The following is a 14986-nucleotide window of genomic DNA, read 5'->3' on the forward strand; positions in this document are numbered from 1 at the left end:
GCAGCCCGAGAGAGACACACAGAGCAGCCCGAGAGAGAGAGAGAGAGACACAGAGCAGCCCGAGAGAGAGAGAAAGAGAGAGAGAGACACAGAGCAGCCCGAGAGAGAGAGAGACACACAGAGCAGCCCGAGAGAGAGAGAGACACACAGAGCAGCCCGAGAGAGAGAGAGACACACAGAGCAGCCCGAGAGAGAGAGAGAGAGACACACACAGAGCAGCCCGAGAGAGAGAGAGAGAGAGAGAGAGAGAGAGAGACACACACAGAGCAGCCTGAGAGAGAGAGACACACAGAGCAGCCCGAGAGAGAGAGAGACACAGAGCAGCCCGAGAGAGAGAGACACAGAGCAGCCCGAGAGAGAGAGAGAGAGAGACACAGAGCAGCCCGAGAGAGACACACAGAGCAGCCCGAGAGAGAGAGAGAGAGAGAGACACAGAGCAGCCCGAGAGAGAGACACACAGAGCAGCCCGAGAGAGAGAGAGACACACAGAGCAGCCCGAGAGAGAGAGAGAGAGAGAGACACACAGAGCAGCCCGAGAGAGAGAGAGAGAGACACACAGAGCAGCCCGAGAGCAGCCCGAGAGAGACACACAGAGCAGCCCGAGAGAGAGAGAGAGAGACACAGAGCAGCCCGAGAGAGAGAGAAAGAGAGAGAGAGATACAGAGCAGCCCGAGAGAGAGAGAGAGAGAGAGACAGAGCAGCCCGAGAGAGAGAGAGAGACAGAGCAGCCCGAGAGAGAGAGAAAGAGAGAGAGAGACACAGAGCAGCCCGAGAGAGAGAGAGAGAGAGAGAGAGACAGAGCAGCCCGAGAGAGAGAGAGACACACAGAGCAGCCCGAGAGAGAGAGAGAGAGACACACACAGAGCAGCCCGAGAGAGAGAGAGAGAGAGAGAGAGACACACACAGAGCAGCCTGAGAGAGAGAGACACACAGAGCAGCCCGAGAGAGAGAGAGAGAGAGACACAGAGCAGCCCGAGAGAGAGAGAGAGAGACACAGAGCAGCCCGAGAGAGAGAGAGAGAGACACAGAGCAGCCCGAGAGAGAGAGAGAGAGACACAGAGCAGCCCGAGAGAGAGAGAGAGACACAGAGCAGCCCGAGAGAGAGAGAGAGAGAGAGAGAGAGAGACACAGAGCAGCCCGAGAGAGAGAGACACAGAGCAGCCCAAGAGAGAGAGAGAGAGAGAGAGAGAGAGACACAGAGCAGCCCGAGAGAGAGAGAGAGAGAGACACAGAGCAGCCCGAGAGAGAGAGAGAGAGAGACACAGAGCAGCCCGAGAGAGAGAGAGAGAGAGACACAGAGCAGCCCGAGAGAGAGAGAGAGAGAGACACAGAGCAGCCCGAGAGAGAGAGAGAGAGAGAGAGAGACACAGAGCAGCCCGAGAGAGAGAGAGAGACACAGAGCAGCCCGAGAGAGAGAGAGAGAGAGAGAGAGACACAGAGCAGCCCGAGAGAGAGAGAGAGAGAGACACAGAGCAGCCCGAGAGAGAGAGAGACACAGAGCAGCCCGAGAGAGAGAGAGAGAGACACAGAGCAGCCCGAGAGAGAGAGAGAGAGAGAGAGAGCAGCCCGAGAGAGAGAGAGAGAGAGCAGCCCGAGAGAGAGAGAGACACAGAGCAGCCCGAGAGAGAGAGAGAGAGAGACACAGAGCAGCCCGAGAGAGAGAGAGAGAGAGACACAGAGCAGCCCGAGAGAGAGAGAGAGAGAGAGAGAGAGAGACACAGAGCAGCCCGAGAGAGAGAGAGAGACACAGAGCAGCCCGAGAGAGAGAGAGACACAGAGCAGCCCGAGAGAGAGAGAGAGAGAGAGAGACAGAGCAGCCCGAGAGCCAACGAGCGAGCGACACGCACAGAGCAGCCCGAGAGCCAACGAGCGAGCGACACGCACAGAGCAGCCCGAGAGCCAACGAGCGAGCGACACGCACAGAGCAGCCCGAGAGCCAACGAGCGAGCGACAGAGACGCAGAGAGCCAACGAGCGAGCGACAGAGAGCCAACGAGAGACAGAGACAGACGCAGAGAGCCAACGAGAGACAGAGACAGACGCAGAGAGCAAACGAGAGACAGAGACGCAGAGAGCCAACGAGAGACAGAGACGCAGAGAGCCAACGAGAGACAGAGACGCAGAGAGCCAACGAGAGACAGAGACGCAGAGAGCCAACGAGAGACAGAGACGCAGAGAGCCAACGAGAGACAGAGACGCAGAGAGCCAACGAGCGACAGAGACGCAGAGAGCCAACGAGAGACAGAGACGCAGAGAGCCAACGAGAGACAGAGACGCAGAGAGCCAACGAGAGACAGAGACGCAGAGAGCCAACGAGAGACGCAGAGAGCCAACGAGAGACAGAGACACAGAGAGCCAACGAGAGACGCAGAGAGCCAACGAGAGACAGAGACGCAGAGAGCCAACGAGAGACAGAGACGCAGAGAGCCAACGAGAGACAGAGACGCAGAGAGCCAACGAGAGATGCAGAGAGCCAACGAGAGACAACGAGAGATGCAGAGAGCCAACGAGAGACAGAGACACAGAGAGCCAACGAGAGACAGAGACGCAGAGAGCCAACGAGAGACAGAGACGCAGAGAGCCAACGAGAGACAGAGACGCAGAGAGCCAACGAGAGACAGAGACGCAGAGAGCCAACGAGAGACAGAGACGCAGAGAGCCAACGAGAGACAGAGACGCAGAGAGCCAACGAGAGACAGAGACGCAGAGAGCCAACGAGAGACAGAGACGCAGAGAGCCAACGAGAGACAGAGACGCAGAGAGCCAACGAGAGACAGAGACGCAGAGAGCCAACGAGAGACAGAGACGCAGAGAGCCAACGAGAGACAGAGACGCAGAGAGCCAACGAGAGACAGAGACGCAGAGAGCCAACGAGAGACAGAGACGCAGAGAGCCAACGAGAGACAGACGCAGAGAGCCAACGAGAGACAGACGCAGAGAGCCAACGAGAGACAGACGCAGAGAGCCAACGAGAGACAGACGCAGAGAGCCAACGAGAGACAGACGCAGAGAGCCAACGAGAGACAGACGCAGAGAGCCAACGAGAGACAGACGCAGAGAGCCAACGAGCGACAGAGACGCAGAGAGCCAACGAGAGACACAGAGAGCCAACGAGAGACGCAGAGAGCCAACGAGAGACAGAGACGCAGAGAGCCAACGAGAGACACAGAGAGCCAACGAGAGACAGAGAGATGGACAGAGAGCCAACGAGAGACAGAGAGATGGACAGAGAGCCAACGAGAGACAGAGAGATGGACAGAGAACCCTTACTGCTGATATCTCCATGTGGGTTTGGGACCGAGAGAGAGAGAGATTGGGACCGAGAGTGACACAGAAAGAGGGAGACGTTTTGTGCTAATACAGGTCTCAGATCAGGTCAAATCTAAACTGACAGGGACATTAGTTCCTGCTGGCTTCACAGGGGACTGAGCCAGAGAGAAGAGATCGAGAAGGGAAGAGGAGAGACACACTGCAGCCCAGAGTGACTGAGTGGTATGGCAGCTCACCGCTCAGGGCTCGACGAGAGGTCAAGCATTTCAAAAAACACAAGCTATAAACAAACTCACCAACTGCCAGCAATAGAAGCTGCTGGACTCAAGTCAACATACATTTATGGACACAGCTGACTGAGCTCCTCTAAATCAATGACAGGTGACTCCATGAGGAGGAGGAGAGAACAGGGAGATAGTCTGGTTGGTGAGAGAGAAGGTATGTGTAATGGTGGGTTAAAGGTGAGAGAGAAGGTATGTGTAATGGTGGGTTAAAGGTGAGAGAGAAGGTATGTGTAATGGTGGGTCAAAGGTGAGAGAGAAGGTATGTGTAATGATGGGTCAAAGGTGAGAGAGAAGGTATGTGTAATGGTGGGTCAAAGGTGAGGGAGAAGGTATGTGTAATGGTGGGTTAAAGGTGAGAGAGAAGGTATGTGTAATGGTGGGTTAAAGGTGAGAGAGAAGGTATGTGTAATGGTGGGTCAAAGGTGAGAGAGAAGGTATGTGTAATGGTGGGTCAAAGGTGAGAGAGAAGGTATGTGTAATGGTGGGTCAAAGGTGAGAGAGAAGGTATGTGTAATGGTGGGTCAAAGGTGAGGGAGAAGGTATGTGTAATGGTGGGTTAAAGGTGAGAGAGAAGGTATGTGTAATGGTGGGTTAAAGGTGAGAGAGAAGGTATGTGTAATGGTGGGTCAAAGGTGAGAGAGAAGGTATGTGTAATGGTGGGTTAAAGGTGAGAGAGAAGGTATGTGTAATGGTGGGTTAAAGGTGAGAGAGAAGGTATGTGTAATGGTGGGTTAAAGGTGAGAGAGAAGGTATGTGTAATGGTGGGTCAAAGGTGAGAGAGAAGGTATGTGTAATGGTGGGTTAAAGGTGAGAGAGAAGGTATGTGTAATGGTGGGTTAAAGGTGAGAGAGAAGGTATGTGTAATGGTGGGTTAAAGGTGAGAGAGAAGGTATGTGTAATGGTGGGTTAGAGAAAGCAAGAGTAGGGGTGGGGTTAGGGTTATATAGAGGTATATGCAAATGATGCGGTAGGTGCAGGAGCTAAGGTTAGAACATTTAATATAATAGTGAGTGGGGGGGGGGGTCTGAGGTCCTGCTGTGTCCTGTGTACCCTGCCCTTTAGCACACAACACTACAGGAGAGAGGGGCCCTTAGAACCACAGGAAACCCAACTAACACACACTATAATTAGCAACCCAGGATGATTGGATGGATGGGAGGAGATGACATGTTCCATTGAACTGGAAAAGCAGCGGGAGAGAGGTGGAGAGAGAAAGGGTGAGGAAGGATGAAGGCGGGCAAAAAGAGGGCTACATGGAGCGTGGGGAGGGCTGGGTCAGTCGAGCTGGGGAAAGCCTCTGAAATGGTAACGTCCACACCTTTCCATCCTTCCTCCTTTACAAGCAGGAAAGCCATGGAGCATTGACTGACTTCAAAGTCATACAGTATTGAGAGAACAAAAGGCTAGGAGCATTACTGAAACAGAACAATGGAAGTTCAAAGCTTTGGAAATGTGAGGTTATAAGTATACTACGTCAGCTCAGTTTGTGAATGGTGAAATACCTGGTAGATGTCTGATAGGCTACTGCTCCCCGAGTCGCTGGTGATACTGCATCCGGATTGGCTGGGCGGCACATGGATCCCCTGGCTGTGGGGGTGGTCTGTAAGGTGCATCTTGTTTAGGTCTCCAGGAAGCTGCTCAGACACAGAGGAAGAGAGAAGGACGGCTGTTAATATCACAGGACACACACACACACACACACACACGCACACACACGCACGCGGCACGCAGGTTAACACACACTGTAGACAGACACACACAGAGCGAGAGAGACACAAGCGATCATCAACTAGATTCATCAGAGGGAAGATTTGTTTCATGGTCGGATGGTCGGAACATAATGACTAATCATTTGTAGACTGCAAGAAGCCTAAACAGATATATGTTTGCTAAAAGAATAATTTATAATTTGGTATCTGTATACGATGACGTGGTGTCTCTATTATGTGTGGGAATACTTGGGTACAGATTTCTTCAAATGAAATCACTTGGAGCTGATTTCCTACTGTTTCTCTTTTTAACAGGCTTTTATGTCCAACAATGAAATTCCACACAACAATAAATAAATAAATAAATACAGTGCATTTGGAAAGTATTCACACCCTTTTACTTTCTCCCATATTATGTTATGTTACAGCATTATTCTAAAATGGATTAAATAAATAAAAATCCTCCTCAAACTACACACAATCTCCCATAATGACAAAGCAAAAGGAAATACCTTACGTAAATAAGCATTCAGACTCTTTGCTATGAGACTCGAAGTTGAGCTCAGGTGCATCCTGTTTCCATTGATCATCCTTGATATGTTTCTATAACTTGATTGGAGTCCACCTGTGGTAAATTCCATTGATTGGACATGATTTGGAAAGGCACACACCTGTTTATATAAGGTCCCACAGTTGACGGTGCATGTCAGAGCAAAAACCAAGCCATGAGGTCGAAGGAATTGTCCATAGAGCTCCGAGACAGGATTGTGTCGAGGCAGTTCTGGGCAAGGGTACCAAAACATTTCTGCAGCATTGAAGGTCACTATGAACACAGAGGCCTCCATCATTCTTAATTGGAAGATGTTTGGAACCACCAAGACTCTTCCTAGAGATGGCCGCCCGGCCAAAGTGAGCAATCGGGGGTGAAGGGCCTTGGTCAGGGAGGTGACCAAGAACCCGATGGTCACTTTGAAGGAGCTCCAGAGTTCCTCTGTGGAGATGGTTGTCCTTCTGGAAGATTCTCCCATCTCTGCAGCACTCCGCCAAACATGCTCAATGGGTGACATGTCTGGTAAGTATGCAGGCCATGGAAGAACTGGTACATTTTAAACTTCTAGGAATTGTGTACAGATCCTTATTACATTATCATGCTGAAACATGAGATGGTGGTGGATGAATGGCACGACAATGGACCTCAGGATCTCGTCACGGTATCTCTGTGTATTCAAATTGACATCGATAAAATGTAATTGTGTTCATTGCCTGTAGCTTATGCCTGCCCATACCATAACCCCACTGCCACCATGGGGCACTCTGTTCACAATGTTGACAACAGCAATCCGCTCAGCCACACAACGCCATAAAAGTGGTCTGCAGTTGTGATGCCGGGTGGCCGTACTGCCAAATTCTCTAAAACGACGTTGGAGGTGGCTTATGGTAGAGGAATTAACATGAAATGATTTGGCAACAGTTCTGGTGGACATTACTGCAGTTAGCATGCTTATTGTATGCTTCCTCAGAACTTCAGACCTCTGTGGCATTGTGTTGCGTGACAAAACTGCACATTTTACAGTGGCCTTTTATTGTAACCAGTACAAGGTGCACCTGTGTAATGAACAGCTTTTTGATATGCCACACCTGTTAGGTGGATCGATTATCTTGGCAAAGGACAAAATGCTCACTAACAGGAATGTAAACAAAAATGTGCACAACATTTGAGAGAAACAAGCTTTTTGTGTGTATAGAAAATAAAATAAAAATGTATCTGGCATCAAAACATTGTAGGTCACTGCTTTCATAAAGATACTGAAACAATTTGTCCCTTGGCGAAATGAGATGAGGATCACTGAAGAAAAGCTGTAATTGAAAGAAAAAGGTATCACTTCCGTTGTTCCCTTTCAGGACGCGGGCTTGTTCCCTTTCAGGACGCGGGCTTGTTCCCTTTCAGGACGCGGGCTTGTTCCCTTTCAGGACGCGGGCTTGTTCCCTTTCAGGACGCGGGCTTGTTCCCTTTCAGGACACGGGCTTGTTCTCTAAACCATAAGCTACTACTACACACCAATCAATAACGATCACCTCGCCTATGGTAGATGGACTAAACTTCCAGTCAACCTGGATAATGTTACAACAGCCCAGTGTTTCATTAATCAACCAAGAAAACCATCCCATCAATGAGAGACTCAAGACACAGACCAGGACAATACATCCAAAACAGACAAAGAGCAGCCACCAATGCCCTGCTAACCAATGCCCTGCTAACAACCTAGCCACACACAGTCAATGTGACCAGTTCAGCTTCTATATCATATCGATCAGGTATTCTACCAACTCAGTCCAGAGTTCCCAGGTCTTACCAGCCTGAGGAGGGTGAGGGAGCTGGTCTGGTTGCGTGGACAGTGGGTGAACCTGCATCACACCTCCATGGCCACCTCTGCCAGCCTGGCAGTGCCAGCCAGACAACAAGCCACCCACCCAACGCGGGCGCTGGACCCATCTCTGTGCCACCATGCAATATTAAACAAGTTCAGTCTACACTACATACTGGTGGGGGCTGGGCAGCCCCAGCAACTTACAACCCCTTAACCCATCCCTCCACAGGGGACTGGGGAGAGTCCATCCTCTACACCATACACAAGAGAAAACATAGGCTGGACTAGGAGACAGGAGAGCTGGTTGCAGTCATGAGAATGACCCTGTACACAATAACACCTAGGTGGAGCTGGAGAAATCCAACACTGACAATTAGGTTAGACAAATGGCTGTCTCCTAGATGTGCTGGGCTCCCCACCTCAGTCCTATGTAGAGAGCAAGGTTGAGGCTGGAGGTTTTTTAATTTAACCTTTATTTAACTAGGCAAGTCAGTTAAGAACAAATTCTTATTTACAATGATGGCCTACACTGGCTAAACCCAGACGACGTTGAGCCAAACCCAGATGACGCTGGGTCAAGCGCTGCCCTATGGGACTACAGCCTGGATTCGAACCAGGGTGTATGTAGTAATGCCTCTAGCACTGAGATGCAGTGCCTTAGACCACTGCGCCACTCAGGAGCCCCAGGGTGAAGGTGTGTAGTTAGGGTGGTCAGAGAGTAGCCTAACAGTGAATAATGTAACACTTCTCAGTCAGAAAATCGCAACCAAAACCCCAAGCATTCTCATCTGGACACATCCACTCCTATTCAACTAAAATCCATTTTCCATTACACTGGGGCTGTGAATGCAATCTTCTTCCACTACAGCTCAACTGGCACCAACATGAGGGGTGTAGCCGGCAGCAGTTGATATTGACAACAGCAACCAAAGGTGGCGGTGCCATAACTAAAATGAAAAGTGTTGCAAGTCATACAGCAGCCAGTTAGAACAGACTCTCCCTATCAACGAGCTAAACGGGCCGTTCATTCTGTTTATTCCACAGCCAAGTGGGTCAATATTGATTCCTTTACAATGGGATCAGGTTTCAGACAATGATGAATCTCTGGCCTGCATCCATTTAACAAATCTATCGGATTCCCAGAGGAGAAAACTAATGTATATATCCATTATCATGGCCTCAAAACCCATAACATTTAGGATCTCAATTCTCCAACCACTCTGGTTAAAACTCCCATCATCAAACAACAACGCCGTTATCAACATGGCAATCAGAAACAGTGGTGACACTAGGTCGGATGTTGATGTCACATGGCATGGCAATCAAAGTCTTTCATCCTGGGGATGAAGTCTGATGACATATGAGAGGCTGTGGGAGGACGGGATTGGCTAATGAGGCCGCCGGGGGGACAAACGGGCCAATGAAATCGAAGACCTCGCTAATTGCTGCAGTCTCGCAGCTCTAATTCACACTTCACACCAACTTTTACTTAATGGCACGCCAATGCCTTCCCAACTTCCACTGTCTGTTCTGATCATGAATTAATGATAGCAGTGTGGGGTGATTAAATATGAATGTCTTATTCCTTTGGCTGTATGAATCTCACATCAACAAGGGAACGCAAGGCGAGCCAGGACTGATCATTTAAGTCGTCTCTCTAAAAGTCCAAACTATGACTAGACCTAAATTGGAGTCACATTAAGTCACGACAGAGCATTTCTAATTTATTCACTTATATTATAACCTTATCTTGAAAATGAGATATTTTACTGAACTAATTTCATTTCTGTAGACTGGCTACAGTAATTAACTTATTGTGGCATTGAACCTCCATTCCCCTCGTTCCTGTGAGGCCTGGCTTGCGTCCCAAACAGCACCCTATTACCTTTATAGTAGAGGTCGACCGATTATGATTTTAACGCCGATACCAATACGGGTTATTGGAGGACCAAAAAAAAGCCGATACCGATTAATCGGCTGATTTAAAAAATATATATTTTTTTTGTAATAATGACAATTACAATACTGAATGAACACTTATTTTAACTTAATATAATACATCAATAAAATCAATTTAGCCTCAAATAAATAATGAAAAATGTTCAATTTGGTTTAAATAATGCAAAAACAAAGTGTTGGAGAAGAAAGTAAAAGTGCAATATGTGCCATCTAAGAAAGCTAACGTTTAAGTTCCTTGTTCAGAACATATGAAAGCTGGTGGTTCCTTTTAACATGAGTCTTCAATATTGCCAGCTAAGAAGTTTTAGGTTGTAGTTATTATAGGACTATTTCTATCTATACGATTTGTATTTCATATACCTTTGACTATTGGATGTTCTTATAGGCACTTTAGTATTGCCAGTGTAACAGTATAGCTTCCGTCCCTCTCCTCGCCCCTACCTGGGCTCAAACCAGGAACACATCGACAACAGCCACCCTCGAAGCAGCGTTACCCATGCAGAGCAAGGGGAACAACCATTCCCAAGTTTCAGAGCGAGTGACGTTTGAAACGCTATTAGCACGCACCCACTAACTAGCTAGCCATTTCACATCGGTTACACCAGCTTAATCTTGGGAGTTGACAGGCTTGAAGGCAAAACGCACGAAAGTGTTGTTTGAATGAATGCTTACGAGCCTGCTGGTGCCTACCACCGCTCAGTCAGACTGCTCTATCAAATCATAGACTTAATTATAACATAATAACACACAAACACGAGCCTTAGGTCATTAATATGGTCGAATCCGGAAACTATCACGTTTATTCTTTCAGTGAAATACGGAACCGTTCCGTATTTTATCTAACGGGTGGCATCCATAAGTCTAAATATTCCTGTTACATTGCACAACCTTCAATGTTATGTCATAATTACGTAAAATTCTGGCAAATTAGTTCGCAACGAGCCAGGCGGCCCGAACTGTTGCATATACCCTGACTCTGCGTGCAATGAACAGAAGAAGTGACAATTTCACCTGGTTAATATTGCCTGCTAACCTGGATTTCTTTTAGCTAAATATGCAGGTTTAAAAATATATACTTCTGTGTATTGATTTTAATAAAGGCATTGATGTTTATGGTGCAACGATTGTGCTTTTTTCGCAAATGCGCTTTTGTTAAATCATCCCCCGTTTGGCGAAGCTGGCTGTCTTTGTTAGGAAGAAATAGTATTCACACAGTTCAGAACGACCCAGGCGGCCCAAACTGCTGCATATACCCTGACTCTGTTGCAGAGGTGACACATTTTCCCTAGTTAAAAGAAATTCATGTTAGCAGGCAATATTAACTAAATATGCAGGTTTAAAAATATATACTTGTATTGATTTTAATAAAGACATTGATGTTTATGGTTAGGTACAAGTTGGAGCAACGACAGACCTTTTTCACAAATGCGCACCGCATCGATTATATGCAACGCAGGACAGGCTAGATAAACTAGTAATATCATCAACCATGTGTAGTTAACTAGTGATTATGATTGATTGATTGTTTTTTATAAGATAAGTTTAATGCTAGCTAGCAACTTACCTTGGCTTCTTACTGCATTCGCGTAACAGGCGGGCTCCTTGTGGAGTGCAATGTAAAGCAGGTGGTTAGAGCGTTGGACTAGTTAACCATAAGGTTGCAAGATTGAATCCTCAAGCTGACAAGGTACAAATCTGTCGTTCTGCCCCTGAACAAGGCAGTTAACCCACTGTTCCTAGGCCGTCATTAACTGACTTGCCTAGTTAAAAAAATAAAAAATAATAATAATTATTTGGCAAATCGGTGGCCAAAAATACAAATTACAGATTGTTATGAAAACTTGAAATCGGCCCTAATTAATCGGCCATTCCGATTAATCGGTCGACCTCTACTTTATAGTGCACTATAAAGGGAATAGGCGGCCATTTGGGACGCAACGTTTGGAATAAAGCTGTAAGCAGATGTTTAGGTGTGATGCTAGTAATGACCCTGGTTCACAAAGACAGGCCACCAATCCAGAATAGGCCAGTTCTAGACGCAGCAGCACTAATGCACCGGTACAGGATCCCAGCAGGGGCTCCATCATTAAAACATAGTGGAGCTTCCCAATTATGCCTTAACTGCTTCAGAGCTGAGCTCGCCACAGCAAGGGAGGGCTAGTGGTAGCCCATTTATAGATACTAGACGTATGGCATATTCAACATGCATAGATCCAAGCCATTTCTATTCCATCTTTCATTGGAGGCAAATCATTGTATCATGTATGACAGGAGAGAAGCAATCCTCACATCTCAAAGTGAAATAAACCAGACAGAGAGGTCTTATCACAGAGTAGAGCAGTCCTCCCAAACAGAGACACGTGAGCCTGGAGGTGGGCTGGGCTGCTCGGGGTGAAGAAGGAAGTACTTCTGATGATAACACTGTAGAGGATGTCAGTCACTGGAGCCATCCATCTAAACTATTCACATCTCCATTTCCATGTTCTATGTATCAATATCCCAACTCAAATCAGTTGCGTTAGATTAGAGTGTCTAGCTGTGGATCTCAGTGTTCTGCTAGTAAGTGAGGGGAGATTGACCGACCGAGTCACACACGATGCACGGCGTTGTAAATAACAGGCTGGGAAGAGTGCTGCAGGTTATTGATATATAGTCGATTACTCCACTAGCTTGTCAGCTTTCCTCCCCTTCTTTTCCTGAGATCCAAACAGCCAATGCAATTATGTTAACAGCAATAAAATGAGCGTTACTCCTGGCTGCCAACTCCCTACCAGGCCAACTTTCCCTATCAGGCCCTTTATCTACTTCCCCAGAGTCAGATGAACTAGTGTATACCACTTTTGGCATCAAACACAAGGAAACAGTGTGTGATACGTTTGATACCATTCCACCTATTCCACTCCAGCCGTTACCATGAGCCCATCCTCCCCAATTAAGGTGCCACCGACCTCCTGTGGCGTGCAGTTTGAAGGAAGTGGCTAACTAGGGCTAGCGCAATTGCTAACTAGCTTTAGTATAATGACAGTCTACGGTATCTGCTAGCATGCTAGCAGATACCAACAGACTTCCAGTCATTGCGCTAATGCTAGTTAGCATTGGCTTGCAAAACTACCTCTAACTTCCTTCATACTGGACACAGACATACAAATGGTATTCTTGAGTTCATAACATTGAACCTGGTTGGTTAGCTACCTGCAGATTCATGCAGGGTAGTAACGTCATGCGTTGGGATTATGGTTCATTGTTTACCTAGTTAGCTACGTCTTACCAAAAGACTCCACTATGCAAGTAACCATTTCGGGTGCATTCGTAAATGCAGTCTGGCCATCTAGTTCGATTAGAGTAGAGGTCGGCCGATTATGATTTTCCAGCGCCGATACCGATTATTGGAGGACCAAAAAAGTCCGCTACCGATTAATCGGACGATTTTTAACATGTTTTTGTAATAATGACAATTACAACAATACTGAATGAACACTTATTTTAACTTAATATAATACATCAATAAAATCAATTTAGCCTCAAATAAATAATGAAACATGTTCAATTTGGTTTAAATAATGCAAAAACAAAGTGTTGGAGAAGAAAGTAAAAGTGCAATATGTGCCATGTAAAAAAGCTAACGTTTAAGTTTCTTGCTCAGAACATGAGAACATGAAAGCTGGTGGTTCCTTTTAACATGAGTCTTCAATATTCCCAGGTAAGATGTTTTAGGTTGTAGTTATTATAGGACTATTTCTCTCTATACGATTTGTATTTCATATACCTTTGACTGTTGGATGTTCTTATAGGCACTTTAGTATTGCCAGTGTAGCAATATAGCTTCCGTCCCTCTCCTCGCTCCTACCTGGGCTCGAACCAGGAACACATCGACAACAGCCACCCTCGAAGCAGCGTTACCCATGTAGAGGAAGGGAAAAAACTACTCCAAGTCTCAGAGCGAGTGACGTTTGAAACGCTATTAGCGCGCACCCGGCCAACTAGCTAGCCATTTCATATCGGTTACACCAGGCTAATCTTGGGAGTTGACAGGCTTGAAGTCATAAACAGCACAATGCATTGCGAAGGGCTGCTAGCAAAACGCACAAAAGTGCTATATTGAATGAATGCTTACGAGCCTGCTGGTGCCTACCCATCGCTCAGTCAGACTGCTCTATCAAATCATAGACTTAATTATAACATAATAACACACAGAAACACGAGCCTTAGGTCAAATCCGGAAACGTTCATCTCGAAAACAAAACGTTATTCCTGTTACATTGCACAACCTTCAGTGTTATGTCATAATTACGTAATATTCTGGCAAATTAGTTCGCAACGAGCCAGGCGGCCCAAACTGTTGCATATACCCTGACTGCGTGCAATGAACGCAAAATGACACAATTTCACCTGGTTAATATTGCCTGCTAACCTGGATTCCTTTTAGCTAAATATGCAGGTTTAAAAATATATACTTCTGTGTATTAATTTTAAGAAAGGCATTGATGTTTATGGTTATGTACAGTCGTGCAACGATTGTGCTTTTTTCTCAAATGCACTTTTGTTAAATCATCCCCGTTTGGCGAAATTGGCTGTCTTTGTTAGGAAGAAATAGTCTTCACAGTTCGCAACGAGCCAGGCGGCCCAAACTGCTGCATATACCCTGACTCTGTTTGCAAGAGAAGTGACACAATTTCCCTAGTTAAAAGAAATTCATGTTAGCAGGCAATATTAACTAAATATGCAGGTTTAAAAATATATACTTGTATATTGATTTTAAGAAAGACATTGATGTTTATGGTTGGAGCAACGTGTACCTAAGCGATTATATGCAACGCAGGACAGGCTAGATAAACTAGTAATATCAACCATGTGTAGTTAACTAGTGATTATGATTGATTGTTTTTTATAAGATAAGTTTAATGCTAGCTAGCAACTTACCTTAGTTTCTTACTGCATTCGCGTAACCTCGTGGAGTGCAATGTAAAGCAGGTGGTTAGAGCGTTGGACTAGTTAACCGTAAGGTTTCAAGATTGAATCCCTGAGCTGACAAGGTAAAAATCTGTCGTTCTGCCCCTGAACAAGGCAGTTAACCCACCGTTCCTAGGCCGTCATTGAAAATAAGAATGTGTTCTTAACTGACTTGCCTAGTTAAATAAAAGGTCAAAAAAAATATGAAAATAAAATATAAAAAATGAAATAAGAAAAACATAAAATAAAAAATAAAAATAAAAAAAATCGGCCAAATCGGCGTCCAAAAATACAGATTTCCAATTCTTATGAAAACTTGAAATCGGCCCTAATTAATTGGCCATTCCGATTAATCGGTCAACCTCTATTACAGAGCACTCTCGTCTGTGTGCCAGAGAGCGCAGAATAACTGTTGAATTTACAAACGCTCAACACCCGTTGAATAT

General features: G+C 46.2%; 1 protein-coding gene across 8 annotated transcripts in view; it reads right to left on the reverse strand.

Moving 5' to 3' along the window:
• Positions 1 to 14986, reverse strand: part of rapgef6 (Rap guanine nucleotide exchange factor (GEF) 6) — a 194466-nt gene that overhangs the window by 59104 nt on the left and 120376 nt on the right. For all 8 annotated transcript variants that reach the window (XM_082974748.1, XM_082974746.1, XM_082974745.1 and 5 more), the window contains one exon: positions 5056 to 5187. In XM_082974748.1, the coding sequence (XP_082830874.1) occupies positions 5056 to 5187 (132 nt within the window). The remainder of the gene's footprint in view (positions 1 to 5055; positions 5188 to 14986) is intronic.

Source organism: Salmo salar, chromosome 04 (genome assembly GCF_965601325.2).
Source record: "Salmo salar chromosome 04, fSalSal1, whole genome shotgun sequence".
In the NCBI taxonomy this organism is placed as follows: Eukaryota; Metazoa; Chordata; class Actinopteri; order Salmoniformes; family Salmonidae; genus Salmo; species Salmo salar.